At 42.0% G+C, this 20,885-nt stretch overlaps 1 protein-coding gene across 5 annotated transcripts in view; it reads left to right on the top strand.

Annotated features, from left to right (window-relative positions):
- SETX (senataxin) overlaps positions 1 to 19,397 on the top strand; it is a 65,998-nt gene extending 46,601 nt beyond the window's left edge. For 4 of the 5 annotated variants that reach the window (XM_072960350.1, XM_072960346.1, XM_072960347.1 and 1 more), the window contains exons 18-26: positions 158 to 229; positions 1,998 to 2,147; positions 3,254 to 3,361; positions 6,260 to 6,447; positions 7,107 to 7,199; positions 8,833 to 8,997; positions 12,242 to 12,340; positions 12,954 to 13,041; positions 16,234 to 19,397. In XM_072960350.1, coding sequence (XP_072816451.1) covers positions 158 to 229; positions 1,998 to 2,147; positions 3,254 to 3,361; positions 6,260 to 6,447; positions 7,107 to 7,199; positions 8,833 to 8,997; positions 12,242 to 12,340; positions 12,954 to 13,041; positions 16,234 to 16,977 — 1,707 coding nt within the window. In that variant the 3' untranslated portion in view covers positions 16,978 to 19,397. The remainder of the gene's footprint in view (positions 1 to 157; positions 230 to 1,997; positions 2,148 to 3,253; positions 3,362 to 6,259; positions 6,448 to 7,106; positions 7,200 to 8,832; positions 8,998 to 12,241; positions 12,341 to 12,953; positions 13,042 to 16,233) is intronic. The other variant, XM_072960349.1, reaches the window with a different exon arrangement.
- The last annotated feature ends 1,488 nt before the right edge of the window (positions 19,398 to 20,885 follow it).

Here is a 20,885-nt window from a genome sequence, read left to right as displayed (position 1 = left end):
CATGTCAGGACTTCAGTGGTACAGAGAGAGGCACCGGCTGTGTAAGCTTTTCATTAATAAAGTATAGACTCACCGTTTAGAAATGCGAGGCAGTCTGTTGGAAAGCATTTTAAAATGCTTAGTTTGATTCTAATGATGGCATTCTAATTTTTTCCAGAGGCAAGAATTAGATGAAAAAATTGCCGAAGTTTCAAAAGAAAGGCAGGAACTTGCTTCTAAAATTAAAGAGGTAAGTAGTTAACCTGTAACATTTCCCTTGTTCTTCTTTTCTTTTTCTTTCTTTCCTTTTTTTTTTTGTTAATTATGAACTGGTTCAGACAACCTATGGTCTTTTCTCAATTACATTTTAAAATTTTTTATTATGAAAAATTTCAAACACATACAAAAGTGGAGAAAATGGTGTAATTACAGATATGTTTAAACAGATTTTTTTTTAAGCCTGATAGTGAATTCTTACTACTGCCTGAGATTTCTAAGAAAGAGGTGATTATAAAATTTTCCTTTTCTAGGTCTGGCTGAATGTTTCTAAAACTCTGTCTAGTGAACTGCTCTGCTTCTCCGCTCCCTGCACAATTGTGTTATTTATCTTCAGATTAATAATTAATGAGACTAGGTTTGTAGGTTTTCTCTGTTAAAAAGAAAAAGAAAACACTTGTCTGAATTCAAGTAGGATTTGGCACAAGAAGTAAAAATACCTTGCTCTCAATTTTTGGGTGAAAGCATGAACTCTCTTTTTCTTGTTTTTTATCATAAGAATCCTTCTATAATATGTATAACTTTTTCCCCAGTATTCTTTGGATATAAAAATGTCAACTGAGATTTAGAGTGGTGATGCTAGGATGAGCCGGGTGTATACCCTCACCACCAGAATGCAGCCCTAATAAACTGAATCCAGAGTCAAGGAGAGGGGTTGATATCCACTGGTAATGGTATTTGTATTTTTGCCCTGAGATTTTTTTCTCTTGAGCGCATTATTAGCCTTCTCTGTGTGGCTGAATAAACACAGTTAAATTTAATGCGTATTTTCATTAGCAGTTTGTTTATTTAAATTAAAAATTACATGGGAAGCTTTTTATTGAAATTTTAAACTGAGCCCAAAATTAATTTTCCTAAATTCAAGCACAATGTCCGTGTCTACAGGTATTGTGAGTTTTGCTGCTCACCACATTGTTCTGTGGGCCATTCAGTTAGTTGTCCTTGGCAGTTTCACTCATTAGATGGCTAACGGGGAGTACGTGACAGTGCTTCAGCGTGTCGGCACTGTAAGACTGCAGGCACCACCCTCTTCCTAAAGCTCACGTACAGCCTCGGAGTCCGTGGTTGAATATCTCATGTGTTCAGGAATGTTTCACTGCTACTTTTCAGGAGCAGGAATAGGCAAACCAGATCTCTGATGAGAAAACCAGTTTATTAATTTGAACACTAAACGGTATACATTGTGAGGTGTCATTCATGCTGTCAGTCTCCATCACAGTTTATGCTACTGCATGTGTAGACCAGGGTGGTTTTTCTTACTGTGGGAGTAGAATGCTCATCAGTTTCACAGGCATTTTTGTTAGTACTAGCCCTTATTTTAAAAAAAGAACATTGTTACATACTTAAAAACTCAGGAAAAGGTGTGTTGAAGCTTAGTTCTGATCCTGGTTTCACGCAAGTGAGTGCTTCATAACTCAGTAGAATTATTTAATCTCATTATGATACCTTCCCACATAAGAATTGTAATCTACTTTGACCAAATTAAATCTTGAATGAATTTTTCTTAATGTGCTTAAATCATGTTCTAAGATTAGACTTCACTGCAAAGCACAGTGTTCTTTCTGGTGACTTCTGATTATCTTGAATGCTTCTGCTGTTTTCTAGATTTGAGGTTCCCCCCAGCATTTATTAGATACAATTCTGTCACATAATAAATAGTGGGTGTTTTATAATGAAAAATAGGCCTGTTGTAGTCAAGAGTGTATATACAACAGAATGTTGATTAACTTCTATTTTGTTAGGTTCAAGGACGCCCACAGAAAACACAGAGCATCATCATTTTGGAGTCCCACATCATCTGCTGCACGCTGAGTACGAGCGGTGGTTTACTGCTCGAGTCTGCTTTTCGTGGCCAAGGGGGTGTCCCCTTCAGTTGTGTCATTGTCGATGAGGTCAGTGAGCAGTTGGCCTGGTGCTGTAAGGAATAAGTCTTAGGCAAAGAGTGGCGGCCGGGGTGTTGACAGCGTGGTCTTTCTGCACCTGGTTTTCCCTGCCATTGCATGCGTATCCTCTTACGTTGAAATACGCTGCTGCTGACCCGCCATGGTAAAAACTGCTTTTCCAGCATTAGGATTATGGACTCAAGGTGTCCCTCCCAAGGATTATCATGCTCCTGCTTGGAATATCTCTGGTTACCTTTTTAGGCATTTCTTTTTCTTTTGATTAAAGAGAGATTAATTTAGAGAGATACATACTGCATAAAGTGTAGGCTTTTCAAAGGGCAAGAAGGCGGCAAGGAAAGAGGTGTGGAAGTTGGATGCTCAGATTAAAGTAAAAGTGGGTGCACAGTCCCGAGACAGAGTGTGGGCCATCTCTGAAGAGGAGGGAGCGGAAAAGGCTTGAAGCATTTTTAGTGTAACTTGGGACAGCTCTGAGCCACCATATTTTCATCCTTTATTACCTAGTTTATTCACTGAGCAAACATGTACTGGTTATTTACTGTTTGCCAGAACATAGAGCCCAGAAGACAAAAGAGATGGAAAATGAGGTGCAGAGAACCAACCCACCCAGGAGGTCTAAGCTCCAGGACTCACCAAAATGAAGGAACAGCAAAGGTGGAAGTGATGAAATAATTGAAGGAAATGTCATTGAATTGAGAAGAAGCTTGAGTCTTACAGTTGAAGAGGCCTAGAGAGGAGCAAGGAAGAAGGCAGGGGGTGGGGGCTGGGACACACACAGACACGCACTCCCCTCAGGCACGTGCCCACCCAGCAGGAGGAAGGAGCGCAGACGCTGCGAGGTGGTTCCCAAGTGGTAGTGGCACCCAAGTGGTGGCTGACTTAGAACGTAGGTGTGAATTTTTTTCAGTGTTTAGAATATTTTTGTTGTTTGTTTTACTTTCTAACTAAAGAAAATCCTTATTTTTGATATTTGGTGCAGAAGGAGAGAATGTGTGGCACTTTTCCTGAATGATTAGAATTTTTATGAATTAGACTACATGGATAAATAAATAACAGATAATTGAGAATATGTCTCCATCCTATACTTTCTTACCCAGGCTGGGCAGTCTTGTGAAGTTGAAACGCTTACTCCACTCATCCATCGTTGCAACAAGCTTATCCTTGTAGGAGATCCTAAACAGCTCCCTCCCACAGTCATCTCTATGGTAAGTTTTTTCATATTCAGATTGCTTTACTGTGGAAGGGGCTTTTTTTGGATTTTGAGAGGATAGGCGTCTTTCTTGGATCATCATCTCTCACTTGCAGGGGAAGACAGGGAATGGCTGAGAACAGAGAGCCACTGTTTGGAGCCTTAATAGTGAAAGTCTCTGGAAGTGTTCCTTTGTTGATAATTGTGCTTTTGTGTGTGTGTGACAGGAGCAGAGTACATGTTAGAGAGCAGAAGTCTAGGAAGATGGCGTTCCACACACAGTGGGCTGTTCCTTTGACAGAGGCGGCGTGCAGCTCTTCTAAGGGCTGTACCTGAATTATTTTAATAACATAAACTCCAAAACATTAATAAAAGAAAAACTTTAAAAGCAGGGAGAAGAATCTCAACTTTGATTTATATTTAAATATGTGCAAATTTGAGGAAAACATTATAAAGAGAAATGATTTTTAGAGTAAGATTTCCAATTTTAGAATTCTGTATCCTAGAGTGCAAGAAAGTGTGTCCCTCAGTCCTCTGAAAGGGATGGGAAAGGAAGAGAGACTGTGAGCTCTCCTGCTGGGGTGGTGAGCACAGAGACTGTGGTCCACTCCACTGCACTTTTTTAATCTCACCAAAGATGGCTTCTAGAAACGCACGGCAGAATCAGGATTCAGATATTTTGGGTAATCTCCATAGGTCTAGACCATGGTTTTAAAATTTAATAAAACTTGAACATTTTACTAATACAAGTTGTTTGTACAAATATATAGAGTAGTGGCTGCATGAACAATCCCAGAGGACAGATCATTTTCACAGCATTTCTGTTCAGTGATGGAATGAACGCATGTTGTTTTTGTTACTGTTTTTGACTTTGGAATCACTGGAAAATGACAGTGCAGCTCTTTGCCGTCTGAGCACGCATGCGTGGCCGTGAGGGCGTAGCCTGGGAGCCCCTCCATCTCTGGGTGAAAACTTGTCCAGAGGGAAGGGCTGCTGCAGGTGACTCTGCTCACAGAGAATCAGGAGGGGCCAGCTCTGTACTGCCTTCCTTGAATAACACAGTGTTTAAAAAGTTTCCTGATTTGACTTCTTGAAGGGCCCAGCATGTAGTGAAAATGATTTGTTGACAGGCCTTAACTTTACTGCCTACTTGGTGATTGATTAAGAACAGCAGAAATGAGAAAAATCCATTTGGGTTTTTTTTTTAATTGCAAAAAATGGTACAGTTTTATTGGGGAAATTTCAGAAGAGAATTCCAAAGTTAAATTTCATGCCTTTCAAACCACCTATTTCTAGGGATAATTACAGTGAACAGTTTAGTGAGTATTTGAACAGTTTGTGGACATGTGTGTGCTCACTTTTTTTCAGTCTGTGTTTATTGAATGTCAGCATAATTCAGGCACTGTTTTAAGATCTGGGGTATGACAGTGATGAAAACAGACAAAAATCCCTGCCTTCACAAAGTTTGACGTTCTGTTGGGTAACAGACAGTAAATAAGTTATTAAAAGATAGTTTGTCAGGGGGATCGGTGTAGCTCCATCATAGGGCACATGCTTAGCATGCACTAGGTGTCCTGGGTTCAATCCCCGGTACCTCCATTAAATAAGTAAATAAATAATGCCTCCATAAAACAGACAAATTACCCCCCCCAAAATACAATTAAAGACAGTATGCGTATCAGGTATGTATACATTTGTGTATAGATAGGGTGTGACCTTGTTTAAAGAATCAGTCTGTGCCAGATTGCCTTTTGTCCGATCAATGAATAGATCAGGAATATTCTTCCATGTCAGAACATAAAAATCTCCATCGTTTTGTAAGATGGACCCAGTTTTTTTCTGGAAGATGCCTTACCTCATATAAGCCAGTTTACTTTTCCCCAAGTGTGGAGAAAATGAGGTTTTGGCTAACTTGAATAGATAAACTTCCAGGAGTATAGATGAAATTGCCAAATGTCTACTAATAATATTTATTCTGTTTCATTACACAAATCTATTTAAAATCACGTATATAAATACCATAAGAAGTAATGCCTTGTTTTCCCCACTCTGATAATTTATGAAACAAGTTTATTTAAACTTTGCACATAAATCTTTTTTTTTGCACATAAATCTTAAATGCTCATGTCTTCATCATCACTCATGAAGATTCCATCATCTTAGTGGGTTTTCTTGAGCATATTTTTGCTTCTAGATTATACAAGATACAGTACTTTCTGAATCTTGATGTGATGTTGACATTGAAAAGCGTATCCCAAGGCACAACTGATAACATTAAGACGATTTCCTTCATTTGTCAGTTAAGCCACTTTTTCAGATTGTAGGTTGTGACCCTTTATTGGATTTATAAAATCAGCTTAGTAAGGTGTCTATATCCTCCACTAGAATGTAAGTTCTGTGACACTGTATCTTGTTCACTTTAGCAGTCTCAGCACTGCAAATTTTAGATGATCGATTTATATTGGAAGGATGGATGAGGAAATTGGTCTCTGAAAGGCTCATTTACCATAACATTCATTTCTGGTTGTGAGAGCGTGTCCCGGAAGTAATTGTTGAACTCTGCATTACAATTCTTTGCTTCTTTTATCATTGGTTCTTTCAGGTGACCTCTATTAACACCAAAATAGCTACAGTTGTGGTGACTCGCAAGATCACATCTCCTTCATAAGCAGTTTGTGGGTTTTCTAAATGAAGAGAAAATGCCTCCGCTTTTACACTGACGTGTCCATGGCTTTTCAGGGCTGGGGTCAGAATCGCCCTCTTTCTCTGAACCTTTGGTTGTTGGTAGTGACACCTTGCACGTTTTAGATGCACCTTTCCCCCGTGCTGGTTTTAGAGCTCAGTGATCGTCTTCATAGTAAGTGGGGGAAGTCCAGATGAGCTCTTGGAGAGTATGCTTTCTTCCCTCTCTCAGAAGGCACAGGAGTATGGCTACGACCAGTCGATGATGGCCCGCTTCTACAAGCTGCTGGAGGAGAACGTGGAGCACAACATGGTGGGCAGGCTGCCCGTGCTGCAGCTGACTGTTCAGTACAGGATGCATCCCGACATATGTCTCTTCCCGTCTAATTACGTTTACAACAGAAACTTGAAGACAAACAGGTGGGTTCTAGTTCTTGCATTCTAGCTTGTTTCATTTGTAAGTTTAGCTGCTTTAGGAAGAATAGCTCTTATACTATATTCTTAAGTCTTGTTATGAAAAACATAAAGGTTTAATAATTTTAATTATAGTAGTATGTTGATTGCAGCAAATGCAGATAAACAAAAAAGAAAACCAACCCCTAGTTATTTATGTTGCCCAGAAATAATCACTGGTAACGTTTTGAAAGTGCCGAATCCTGACCCCTAGACCACCAGAGAACTAACTGTTGACGTTTTAGTACCTCTCCTTCTAGTCCTTGTATGACGCGTATCTTTTCTCACTTTTTCTCTTTTTGGGAAAAAAAATTTCATCATTCTCCACGTAGTGTTTTATAGCTTGCTTTGTCCATTTATTGTAGTATGAGTAATTTTCTGTTTTTCTGAATAATTGTTGTATTTTAATTACATAGATCATTCCCCCTAGGGCTAGAATAGAAATAAAATTCATTTTATTCTTTTCACTAAAATGCATTATTTAAATGTATTTAAATTTTATTTATAAATAAAGTCCTTCTTGTCCTCTTACTTTCCCTAACTCTCTCAACAACAACAAAAAAATGATAATTAAAAAAATATTCTTCCTGTAACATGTATTCTAAATGGTGGTTACTTTTTTGTAGACTGACAGAGACCAATCGGTGTTCGTCAGACTGGCCATTTCAGCCCTACCTCGTGTTTGATGTTGGGGATGGTTCAGAAAGACGGGATAATGAGTATGTTCTCTTTTTTCTTCAGTTCCCACTGATGGCCCCAGAATTTTTATATTATTTTTATTCATACTTACATTCAAAAATGTTCCATACAAATCTCTCTGCCTAGTGCTGGAGCACAATCATTTTTCTTTAAGTGGGGTTGATATATATAGCCTTACCTTTTTAATAGCAAATTGCTGATATCTTTGTATATTTCAGCGTTTTGATTTTCTCAACTATATAATGGGGATCGTATTACCTAACATGTTGTAAGCACTTGAGGGATAAATGCTATGATCACAGCTGTAAGTAAAACAGACGTGGCCCCAGTGCAAGGCAACTGTGGTCTGATGGGGGACAGATGTTAACCAGGTCATCCCTGTGGTAACTAAGTTTTCCAGGGAGGTGAAGTACTGTGAAGGACGAGTACAGGTACAGGTGAATTAAGGTGTGAGACGGGGTGGGCGGTACTTTAAGCACATGGGGTTGCGAATAAGGTGGATGACAGCCAAGGGGAATGGTGGTTGCTACTTAGGAAACACTGCTTCTGAGGAGCCTGGGCTTCTGTGAGAGAACAAAGGACTAGTAGTCTCGAGGCCGAATTTGTTAGTACAGATACGAATGCCACCTCTGTCATGAAGTGTGAAGAAATAAAATTCCACCTCTGTGTCATGAGAGAGCTACAGAGCAGGTGGTGTCCTCGGTGAGAATCACATTAGTTCGTAGGATGGAGGGAGGGAGCATTCAGTGAGGAAGTGAGAAGTGGAGAGAAGCAGTTGGTTGAGGGTTTGGTGGTGTCTGTTAGAATGGATCAGAGGGCTGAGAGATCAGCCCCATGAGTATTATGGGGATGGACAGTCACAAAAGAAACGTTGCCCTGAGAGGGGACCAAGGAAAGATTTCAGGTGTGGGAAAGGGAGCGAGCTGACCGGGTTGTCAGTACAGTAAGTCTTGACATTAGGAGAGTGAGTATTTAAGGCTCTTAAAGTGAGACAGACAAGGTGGTCTCGGGAATGAAGGTCCAGACGCAGGGCATCCCCCAGGCTGCACGTGTGGTAACGAGGGGACACGCAGTTTGAGAGATGAGTTGGGAGTGTAGGATGAGGCCAGCAGGGGCAGAGAGGACGTGAGGCTGCTGTAGGGCCCCGTGTTGTTCATCTCAGGGGTCGGGGGGGGTGGGTGCTGTGTCATGTTGAGTCTGTGGATTACATCCTCTCTGTCATGTGGAACATAATCTGCACGGCCGGTGGTGGGGAACGAAGGAAGATAACATAACTGAAGCACTTCCCTCAGTGTCTGGAAGATAGTAAATCCTTACTGTTAACTATTTACTAGTCACATCTTCACTGTAAATTCTTTTGTTCTTACTGTGGCTATCCCTGTTTTAACAAAGAAATTGGTGCCTAACATCAACTTGACTCCAAACTCTTTTCTCTCATATAACTTCATGTTTCACTGGGCGGTTATGTTTATATTATTCATATGTATAATATTAATGATCATTATAACAGCCTCTTTGAGTCAGTGCTGACTGAATAAAGATGAAAGCTACCTATCTACCCTTTAGTGTAATGGAAAAACAAAATGGAACTTAAGTTAGTAATTGGACTGCTATTAGTTTTGATTTATTGTGTTTTTTTTCCATCTTATTTAGCTCATATGTAAATGTTCAAGAAATAAAACTGGTAATGGAACTAATTAAACTTATTAAAGACAAAAGAAGGGATGTTACTTTCCGAAACATTGGCATAATAACCCATTACAAGGCCCAGAAGACGATGATTCAGAAGGATTTGGACAAAGAGTTTGATAGAAAAGGGTGAGGCATCTATATTTTTACAGATATTTCCAGTTTTTCTGTTGATTTTCTGAAGAAGAAAGAGGGGATAGAAGGAAAGAAGAAAAGGAAACTTAACTCTGGGGAGTGGCCTTAGACCATGGTTGTGTATAACAAGGAGACTGGGATGCTGGCGTCCATAGACTTGTGCTGGGAAAGCAGTGTGGTTACACTTGTAAGCCTGTAGACGGAGTACCTCCCACCAGTTGGAATGTCATCACCGTTACACTTGATAATGGAATTGACTGAGAAGCGCTAGGCCTTTCCCGTTAGTTGGATGGCTTGTTAATCTGAATTCTAATTCTACCGAGACTCATGTAGTCACATTCTCACTAAATTATTTAACTGTTTTAGTACCTTCATGTATAGGGTGAAGGTCATATTTTTGTCTCCCTTTTACCTCAGTAGTAAAATTAAAAATTAAATATTGGATATCCATTAACTCAAAAGTTTCTTCACCTAGAAACACACAAACTACCGAAACTGACTCTAGGGAAAAAATTTTTTTGAAAAGACCTATAAAATGTAAAGAGATGGAGTTAGTAATCACTTCCCAACAGAGAAAAACCCGCCAGGCTTCACTGGTGAATTTTGTCAAACATTAAAATAAGAATTAACACCAGTCCTTCTCAAATGCTTCAAAGAATAGAAAGGAAGACTTTCTAACTCATATTATGAGGCCATTATTACCCTGATACCAAAGCCATGAAGACATCACCAAAAAAGAAAACTGCAGACCAGTATCCCTTATGAATACAGATGCAAAAAGTCTCAACAAAATCATGGCAGCTGAACTCACCAGCATATTGTAAGGATTATACACCACAATCCAGTGGAGTTTATCTCATGAATGCAAGGGGGGCTCAACATAGGAAAACCAATCGATGAGATACACCATATTGATAAAGGGGGAAACCCTATGTGATCATCTGAATAAATGTGGAAAAAACATTTGACTGAATGCAACAACCTTTCATGATAAAAATACTCAACAAACTAGAATAGAAAAGAACTGCCTCAGCCTAATTAAAAAAACATCTATGAAAACCCATGGCTAAAACATCATGCTTGATGGAGAGATGGAACGCTTTCCCCTATGACCAGGAAGGATGCCTGATCTCACTACTACTTTGCCACGTTATATTAGAGATTCTAGGCAGAGCAATTAAGCAAGGAAAAGAAAGAAGAGGCATCCATACTGGAAAAGAAGTAAAACTGTCTCTTCACAGATGGCATAATCTTATGTACAGAAAACTTTAAAATTGCACAAACTGCTAGTCCTTATAAACAAGTTCTGCAAAGTTGTAGGATCCGAGATCGATACACAAAAATACACTAGCTATGAGAAATTCTGGAAAGGAAATCAAAGAACAATTCCATTTATAGTAGCATCATAAAGACCAACATACTTAGGAATTCATATAACCAGAGACGTGTAAGATTGTGCACTGAGAAGTGTAGCACGTTGAAAGAAGTTAAAGAACACCTAAATAAACGGAAAGACATTGCATGTGTGTGGATTAGAAGACTTAATATTGTTAAGAAGGCAGTCCTCTCCAAGTTGAGCTACAGATTCCTTGTTATCTCTATCAGAATTCCAACTTCTTTTTTTACAGAGATGGAGAAGCATACTCTAAAATTCACATGAAAGTGCAAGAAACTGTAAATAGCTTGACAGAGCAGTGTTGGAGACTCACACTTTCCTATTTCAAAATGTACACAAGGCTAGTTATCAACACTGTAGTTCTGTCATAAGGATAGACATATAGACCAATCAAATATAATTTGAGATTCCGGAAATAAACCCATACATTTATGGTCAATTGCTTTTCAACATGAGTACCAAGACCATTCAGTGGGGAAAGAATAGTTTTTTCAATAAATGGTGCTGAAACAACTTGCAGAAGAATGAATTTTGACCTCATGTATACAATAATTAACTCAAAATGGGTTAGAGCCTTGAATCTAAGAGATAAAATGATAAAACCTGTAAGGAAACAAAGGTGTAAATCTGTGTGACCTCAGATTCTTAGATGTGATCCCCAAGCACAAGTAACCAGAGAAAAAATAAATTGACCTTCATAAAAATTAGAAACTTAATATGTGTCAGAGGACACTATGAAAAGAGTGAAAAAAGAGCCAAGAGGATGGGAGAAAATACTTGCAAATTATACATCTGTTAAGGGTCATATTCAGACTATATAAAGAAGTCAGACAACTCAATAATAAAAAGATAATCTGATGTTTTAAATGAGCAAAGAATGTGAATAGCATTCCTCAAAAGAAGATAAATAAGGAACAGGCACAGGGAGAGATGTTCCACATCATTTGTCTTTAGTGAAATCTAGATCAAAACCACAATGAGATACCACTTCACACCCACCAGGATGCCTAGCATAAAAAAAAAAGACAGACAATAACAAGTTTTGACAAGGATGTGGAGAAATGGGAACACTTACACATTGCTGGTGAGAATGTAAAATGGTAAATCACTGTAGAAAACAGTTTGGCAATTCTTCAAAAAGTTAAACATGGAATTTACTGTGTGACCCAGCAATTCCATTTCTAAGTAAATACCTGAAAGAATTGAGAAAATGTATACACAAAACCTTGTTTATGAATGTTCATAGCAACATTATTCATGATAGTCAAGAAGTGGAAGCAACCCAAATGTGTCCAACAATTGTATGAAGGTAAATTGTGGTGCACCTTTACAATCAAAGATTAGTCATGAAAGGAATTAAATAATCAGTTATAGAAGGAATGAAGTTCTGTTACATGCTGCAGCGTGGACAAACCTTGAAAACGTTATGCTAAATAAGAGAAGCCAAACCCAAAAGGTCATGTATTTTATAATTCCATTTATATGAAATTTCCAGTGCAGAAAAATCCATAGAGTCAGAAAGCAGATTAGTGGTTTCCAGGGCCTGGGGAGAGGGGGAAATTGAGACTGGTGACCGATAGACACAGGGTTTCTCTTTCGGATAAATGGACATGTTCTGAAATTAGCGGTGATGGCTGCACAACAGAGTGAAGGTACTTAAACTCACCAAACGGTGTACTTTACAATGGTGAACATTGTGTCGTGTAAGTTACGTTTCATATAATGAAGAAGATACAGATTTTTAAAAGATGCCCTTAAATCATTTCTAAAAAGTAGTACTGTATAAATGTGGATATTTAATAGTTTTTTTTTTCAGTGACTATGTTTCTCCTTCGTAAATAGGCCAGCGGAAGTCGATACCGTGGATGCGTTCCAGGGTCGTCAGAAAGACTGTGTTATTGTTACCTGTGTCAGAGCAAATGCCATGCAGGGCTCAATTGGGTGGGTAACTGCCATTATTGGTTTTTTGCTTGTCTGTAACCCAGAGATAGATCTGTTTTTAATCACTGTTAGAGAAAACAATCATTTGCTTTATTTTCTTCTATAAAAAATTGCATAATATCATGAAGGGTTTTTTTAAGTTGTGAAGTTGATCCGCTGTTAGGTCTGCTTCTCTTGGTACCTGTTTGTTAACCCAAGTCATAGTGTGAATGTTTTTTCACTTGTTAAGAGTGAAATAGATTATTGAATCCAGTATACTTTGCAGGGGCAGGTTCCTCTCCATAGTATGTGTCATAATTGGTGTACTGTCGTATTTTTAGGATTTTTTTAAGGCTTAAAAATCACAATTAAAATTTCTAATATCTCATCCAAGGCAAAATAGGAAATTGACAGACAGTTGCATCACTTTGAAGGAAAGCACTGGGCATCTTGTTTGTTTCCTGTCTGAGTGGAAATTGCTTCTGTGCCAGGCACCCTGTGTTGGGAAAGGGAGTATGACTTTAAAGTAGAAAGAACCCAAGAAAAACTGTCTGAAATATCGCCTCTGTCTCATCTACACTGACATGCTAAGTCATCCTGTAGAAAGAAGTAACTTTCTTTTCCTGTTCCCTAGATTCCTGGCAAGTTTGCAGAGATTGAATGTCACCATCACACGAGCCAAGTACAGCCTTTTCATCCTCGGACATTTGAGGACCCTGATGGTACGTACGTCCTGGAGGCCCAGGGATCTCGAAAGTGTGCCCGTCACTACTGATACTGGGTTGAGGTTTTGTTTTTATTTTTCATCCAAATGGAAGTGATTTCAGGGTTACAAACAGAATGAGCCTCTTCCCGCTGGTGGTTCCGTCCTCCAGCAGCTGCTTCCTGCAGCTGAGCCGCTCACCCTTTCTCAGCCCGCAGCCCACGGGCCCACAGCAGGCTGTCCAGATGACCTTCAAAAAATTGTATCTACAGTATAGGGTTGTCACGGTATGTAAGTTCCTACGCGGTAAGTGCTAGAAGACTGGTTAGCGCTTAGTGGGCACTCGGCAAACGCGGCTGTTCGCCCAGCTTGATGCCAGAGAGAGGGCTTTGCGGGAGAAGGCATGGATCTTCACTTCTGTCTGGCACCTAGAGCGGCGCCGCTTGCTCTGTTCCCCCTGAGAGGTGATGGCATCGGAGCCCCCCAACGGGTGCAGCCGCTCCTGTGGCCGGGGCTGCGTCTTCAGTGGGCAGGCGGCACAGCTTGGTGACGGCACAGCTGGAGAGAGCCTGTGTGTGCTGCTGGTCTCACTGGAGGGGATAACTCAGTTTTTCTGGTTCTCTATTTAACAGTGATTGGTTTATCTTGGGAGACTTTTCCCCCTATTCTGGTTAGTTCCACCAGAGGGCATTCAAATACAGTCTTTCTCATTCACCTGCTCTGTAGGTCTGTGGTCTTCAACTTTTGTTGTTCGTGTAACCTCTTGAAAGATTCTCTGAAAGCCATATATACCCTGTTTTTAAGTTGACATTGAAAAATTTTTATTATAAACTTAAGTATTGATAAAGATGTTGTTCCTAATATAAATAGACATTTTAAAATAAAGTTATGAAAAATAAATTTATCACATCACTCTTAAATGTATCCAGTGGAGCAGAGAGCAGTATTCTTTCTGCTCTTTAAAATTGAATTACTGTTTACACTGTTCAGGATAATATTCAGTGGATAATTAATATGTTTTTATAATTAAAAGCTTTTTTGTTAATATCATTATTACATTTCTCTACCACAAATATTTACATATAAATTGGAAGTTTAGAACATTGTTTTTCATAACTATTTGGAGAAATTGCATAAAGGATGCATGGAACCTTTGTACTTTTTTTGTAACTTCCTGTGAATCCTGAGTGTTAAAAAAAAAATCTTCTCAGTTGAATAATCTATGAACAGTCATTATTTTTGCACAGATGAATTTTGATAATGTTCAAACCTGAAAAGTAAAATGTTATTAGTGCTGTATCTCTTAATGATTCCCTGATAACAGGAGCCTTCATGGGCACCCCTGGTTTCACTGCCCCCTTTATTTGACACCCAGGAGATTTCACATGCCCCAGCGGTGCACCCCGTGGTCAGATTTGGGATGGCTAAGAGTTGTTGGGATTGTGAAGGGTGGAGCAGAAGGGCAGGAAGGTCCCAGGGGGATGTAGGAAATGGGTTGGGAAGCTGATTCTCACAAAACGTTCTCACATCCCTGAGAAAGCCTTTGTGAGCCCCAGAGTCTCACCTGCACAGATCTGAAGACCGCTGACCTCTGGCTGCAGCACAGACTCGTCTTCACTCTAGGAAGCCAGTGCTACCGAAAGAGACAGAGTAGAATGGACAACTCCCAACGTACCACTTGGGCTTTCCAGTCCAACTTAACGTTTGTTGTCCCTGGGCCTTCCCCCTGTTTTTTGGTTCTCCAGCCCAGTTTCCATTATGGAAATAGAGTCAGTGATTAAGGCACCTGGTTTCCGCTGAGAAACCAGGACTAACGGCCCTTTCTCAGGTTGTCCCTGTGATCTTAGGGTCGGACTAACAGCAAGTTTAGTGCAGTAGTCGCTTCCAAACTAGCAGCAAGGCCATCAGCTTTACACCTGTGGTCCAGCCACCGGATAGGACCTGGGAGTCCTGCAGGAGAAGGAGCCCGAGCCCAGAGCCTGGTGGCGCCTCCGTGTGCCTGTCAAGTGTGTGTGGTCACGGTGCTGCATGCTGTGTTTCCACAGCTCCCTTTAAACCTTACAAAGACCCTGTGAGGTCAGCATTGCTGCCCTAGTTTAACACATCCAAGAAGCCATTAGCTGTAGTATGCACTGTTGTTTTATGTACTGCTATTTACCTATGATAGTTTATTTTCACTTAGAATTTTTCTCTTACATGTATTGGAAGAACTCTTTTAGACTTGTTTAGACAGGTGTTTATCATGCCAGTCTTGTTCATACCTAGGGATACAAACAAAACAAGCAGGTTAAGCTATTCCTAACGATATTTCCCCTTCAGAATCTAACACTCCTTACTCGTTTTCCCGTCCCTGGTCACACGTGTCCTTGTTCACACACATCCCGGTCCCCTGGGCAGTCAGAAGTGTTTCCTAAGAGTGCCCCACTGTGGTCTCGGGGGCTCTCTTCCAGCCTCTGATCTCCATTCCCCAAGTTTTAATGCTAGCACTTCCTTGTCTTATCAGAAGATGTCTGTGGAAAGGTTTTTAGGCAAGAGCCAAGACTCATTCTATTTTAAAATGGTTTATTGACTAAAAGTCAAAGGGTTGTAGTTACCTACCCGTGAATTCCTCCAGGAATGGAAACTGCTGCATGGCCTAGAGGCACTGCAAATCCAGAAATGACAAAATATGAAAACAGCATGCATTTTGGATTCAATTAAGTAAAATATTATTCCTATTTTACAGATGAAGAAACAGGCTCAGAGAGGTCAGGTGACTTGACCAAAGTCACACAGCAAGTAAATGCTATGTATGCTGCCTCACAGCTGTACCCTCACCCACCTTTACGAATAGTGCAAGAGCCCACCTGAGGGTAGCTGTCCATTCTTCTCTTTCCTTCAGTTGTCATCTTTTTTTGTCCCCCATGCATACTTTTTTCTTTCTAAAAAGGCCAAGTTCTGATTACCGTGTAACATGAGTAACAGTGGTCAAAACGGAGAAAGCTTGTTCTTAGAGGGGGCGCCCAGGGTTCTTTTCTAGCAAAGTGGCTTTATCAGTCTTATTTGATCTTGCTTTTCCGTTCAGCCGTGTCTCACCAGTAATGGATTCTTGAGAATTTGTTCATGAAAGTGTACTCATGTTTATTCAGAAATGAAAGCTTGAACCTCTGCTTCCCACGCATGGGAGTGGTTCTTTGGGGTGTAATTGTTTCCCCCTTCTCTTTGTTTCAAGGAAAATCAGCATTGGAATCACCTGATTCAGGATGCGCAGAAGCGGGGTGCCATTATTAAGACTTGCGACAAAAACTATAGACATGATGCAATGAAGATCCTGAAACTCAAGCCCATGCTGCAGAGAAGTCTGACTCACCCTCCTGCCGTCTCCCCAGAGGCATCCAGACCCCAGGGTGGCTTGCCCAGCAGCAAGCTAGACAGTGAGTTTGCCAAGACATCTTTTACTTCTTCTGTATACCTCTCACCCTCTGACTCCAAAGAAGCCACTGTTACTGCAAAGGACCCTGAAAGGCCATCTATTCAGGACCGGCTTCGGGACCCACGACTGCTGAGGCGGTTTGGCTTGATCCCTGAAGCCAAAGAGCAGTGTCTCTGGGAGCCGCAGCCCCCCAGCCCCCAGCCTCCTGGAGCAGCGCCTCCCTCAGGAGAGCCGGGCTCCCCTGGCAGCCACCAGGGTCCGGCTGGTACGGGGCAGCAGTCCGCCGCCAAAGGGGCCGCTCCGAGCAACCACAGACCTCACGCGCAGTGCGACCCTCCAGCTGCTAGTGCTGACGCTCACACGAGTAAAAGAAAATGTGACCAGGAAGAGGGGCTCAGCCACAGAAGAGAGACCAGGGCTTTCAGTGAAGGGGATCAAGAGAGGTGTGGCTCTGGGAGCCATCATCCAAAGAGGAACTCGGGCTTGGATGAGAGGGGACTGGAGAAGGAGGACAGTAGCTTGAAGAGGAGGAGGCTGCTGTAGTAAAGCCAGATGACGGGGACTGCAGCCACGAGTGTTGCTGCTAATGGGGCTGTCCAGTTCCGATGCTTTTTTTCCCTTAAAGGAGTTTGTGTGCTGTTGGAAAACATGGAGAACGTGCCCTAACACGTGTGCCTCTTGGTCATCTCCAGTGCTTTATGTCAGTTGCAGAAGTTTTCAGAGGGCGTTTGTGTATCGGTAATAATGTCCTTGAAGTCGGAGACTTGAAGCGTTGATCTCTTGTTCTTCCATAGAAAAAGGAGGTCAGACTGGAGTGAATGTTGTAAAAGTTGAAATGTATATTTGTATAGCAAATAACAAAAATCCTTTTAAAATTTAATCTGGTAGACCGCTTTTCTTTCCCCTGCTTAAAATGTTAATCATTTTCAACAGAACAAGCCTTATATTTAAAAAAGAAAAAAGATAGGAGGGCAGGTTCTTTCAACCATTGTTGTGGCAAAACATCTCTTTAACAGCCCGAGTAGTTTGGAGCGAGCTGAGTTAGTGCCAATGGGTCACGTGTCTCTAGTTCTACTTTTAAAAAAACCTGGAGTCTCCTGGGGGAGCCTTGGAGGGGCAAAGTTACGTTAGGTGAAGTCCCACGGGTGTCCATTTTCAGACGAGGCGCCTTGGCACAGGATATTACATTTCTGTGATGAGGTCAGCTGCTCGTTTTAGTAAGCATATAGTTCTCCAGCTAACATTAGTGTTCTTTTGGAATAGAAATGAAAGAATAATTCTTGAAATATCATTCAAATGCCCCCAACATATTGTGAGTTTCCTGTAACTAGTGGATTACAAAGCCAGTGGGTGCCAAGTGCTGGATTGGTGCTGGGTGTCTCTGTAAGAACCAGCTCAGGTGGCTTGTGAGAACTTGCTGATTGCCGAGAGAACCCACCGAATTAGTTTTGGGTGGAGCCTTGAAAGCTGGATGTTAAACATCTTCCCAAGGATTCTGGTCACCAGGCAGCTTGGGAACCAGGAAGACAGGCCAGATGTAATATTTTATGCAGGAGAGAAACATCCTTTTAGAAGAGAAGGATGAAAGAGGAGGGCAGATACCTGGAGTTCAGAACCAGGAGGAGAGTTGACAGATTTTCTTTGATTTTTGGAAACCATCTTAATTGATGAAAATACACTGCTGTTGTAGACTCTGGTTAAAGGGGATTGTACTTCTGCAACAGGACAGTGGCCGTGATGAGTAGGGATTTAGAAGACTTGGACAAGGGCAGGGCTGCCTCATTGCTAAGTCCAGTTTTCCAAGCACACACATGATGAATTGGAAGCCTCCCAGGCACGAGGATGTGCATTAGTAAGGGGACAGCTGTCAGAACTAGTGCTTTGCAGTGAGTGCTTCCCAACCCTGAGCTCATCTGGGGAGGAAACCAAATCCCTAAAAATGTGCACTATTTGAAACATTTCTGTCACCTGCTTTATAAGCAAAAAGGGCTTGTGTTAATCAGAAATTCAGGCTCAGGCGGTCTCCTCTGTCGTGACACCAGCCCCTCCCCCTGGGAGTGAACACCCCTGTCACCTGGGGAGCCCGCGTTCTGTCCCCACAGGCAGCCCCTGCTCCGTGTTCATGGGCCTGGAGCTCGTCCTTGGCCGTTCTGGGGCGAGGGGAGCCCCACTCTGAGTCAAGGACTTCCATAAGCTTCCTGCTTGGCCTTTGGCGAGAAATCTCATTGTTACCCTAAGTTTACTTCCCTGCTGTCTTGGTAAAATGCTTGATTTAGCAGATACTTGTAGTGGTGACAATTTATAGACTGAGTAAAAACGGTAAACTTGTTGACAAGCAGCTGGGGTCAAGACTGCTCCCCTTGCTCGTACGACACACCGATTAAGACATGCGTCCCCCCCTCGCCCGTCCCCGTGCGTACTTGGCCGCCACATCTGAACGACATCGCGTCCAGTTAAGTTTGATTCCTGTTCTCACCCACTGGTTTCCCGCTCACCTCCTGGGATGACGCGGAAATCAGTAGACGGTGTAATCCCTTCTAGTGCGCACGCCCGGGTCCTGACACTGCAGCTGAAACTGTCTGTGGTTCCAGTCAGGATGCGTCCGTGCATTAAGTGTTCCGCGTGCCCAGCGTGGCCCGCCTGCACGTGGCTGTCCCGGCCGTGCTGTTGGCTGGCGGTTCATCTCACTGCGGGTGAAAAACACGGCCGATGGTTTCATCCTCGCCGTGGCGTTATAAGAAAAGTGCCCTGTGTTCTTTCAAAATGAGTTCTTTCAACATGAATGTATGCTACTTAATAACTTGTTTTGCTTCTCTGTATATAATTTGCCTTGGGTTTACTGTGCACGACTTACTTAGTTCTGTTTTCATGTGTTACCAGGAGCAAATCTGCTAAGTACGTGTGAGTAGCCTCCTGTAAATGAGTTTTATAACAAAGTTGTACTAAACTATTTTCTGAAGTTAGTTGTGCAGATGGGTAATTTTTTGCTGTAGCTTTGACTCTCTCTGTGCTCTGAGTTCCTAGCCAGGACTTGGCAAACAAATCCGGTTGTCTTTGTTAAAACCTTAATTTTAAGAGAAAATAGCGGAATTAAAAGTGGAAACAAGAAATCTGACATGGGTTAGGAGTTATATATTATTAAATGGAGGTTCAAGATACTTCCCAGATAATCCATTTAGTCTGCCATTTGATTTGTTTCATGCTGAAAGTATTTGGTGGGGATTTGTTTTATTCAGGTTTCTTATCCAACCTGCATCCCCAACTCCCTTTGCTTCTCAAGCTCTCTTTGGAATCTTACCCATAAGGTTCTGAGGTACTTTGTGGCCAGCTGTGATGTCTGTTACACGTTGAAGTTTGGTCCAACAGAAATGCATGCTCACCTTTAAGGCTGAGATTGGAGTGGGGGTGAGAGAGGAGGGAGGAATGAACAGTGACCCCCGAAGCGCACTCCCGGGGACACTGATGGAGGCGCAGTACCGCATAGATGGCCAAGTCAGGGGTAATTGCTGAGGGTTACAGAAGTAGAACGCGTTTCATAAAAGCAGTAACTTCGGGGAGCAGAGTCAGACCTGGCCCCGCTGCCTCTTGGAAGGTGCTTGCCCTCGGCCCCCGTGTCCCACGCCAGCAGGACGTGTGCACACACAGCCTCACGGGGGCGCCTTGCTCTTTCCGGTGAATGCAGACTGCCCGTGAGGGCAAAATGGGAGTTAACGGGGCATCAGTTTGCCAAACGACCTGATGAGGGATGAGTGCTCCGGGACCTCCATTTCATTTGTGGACTTCATTACTGCAGCAGCTGTAGCAATGATTTTTAAAGTCACTCCTGACCAACACACGCAATCGTCACCACCTCCTGGGTTTCGCCATTCATTGAGGAATAAATAATTCAGGGAGGAAACTAAAATTTAGCATCAGCTTAAATAGAATTTACAGTGTTGTGCAGCACCATTAAGGCAGTTTCTGTACGCAGTGGGTCCCTCCATAACTCTTAAGAGGACCTGAGTTATTGTCACCCTGTCCTGTACAGAAGGCATGTGCCAAGTCAAATGGCGTAAATGGTGCCCAGAGATGGACGGTGCTTGGAGCCACGGGAGCAGGCTTGGTGCCGGCGCTCCTCGCCGCTCAGGCTCAGCTGACACTGTCACTTGTGTTCTGAAGCAGCCTTGCTACAAATAGAATTCATAGTTTTCAACCTGAATGGTGCACTTTGGAGTCACCTGGGGAACTTTGGAAAAATTGCCACTCCAGGGCGCTACCCTAGAATTTCTGATTTAATGGATCTGGGCAAGTACTTGGCTGCCTTTTTAAAACTTATACTTAAGCTTAAATGCTCTCTTAAGTGATTCTGTTGGGCAGCCAGCCTTGAGGCAAGGCCCCTAAGGGTCAGGAGGAAAGAGGAGCAGCCCTGGGGCTCATCGGGGTTGCATCTGTTGTCCTCAGTACCTTGTCTG

Source organism: Vicugna pacos, chromosome 4, assembly GCF_048564905.1.
Source record: "Vicugna pacos chromosome 4, VicPac4, whole genome shotgun sequence".
Taxonomy (NCBI): domain Eukaryota; kingdom Metazoa; phylum Chordata; class Mammalia; order Artiodactyla; family Camelidae; genus Vicugna; species Vicugna pacos.
Note: the sequence above shows the minus strand (reverse complement) of the source record. Positions and strands in the feature narration are given on the sequence as shown.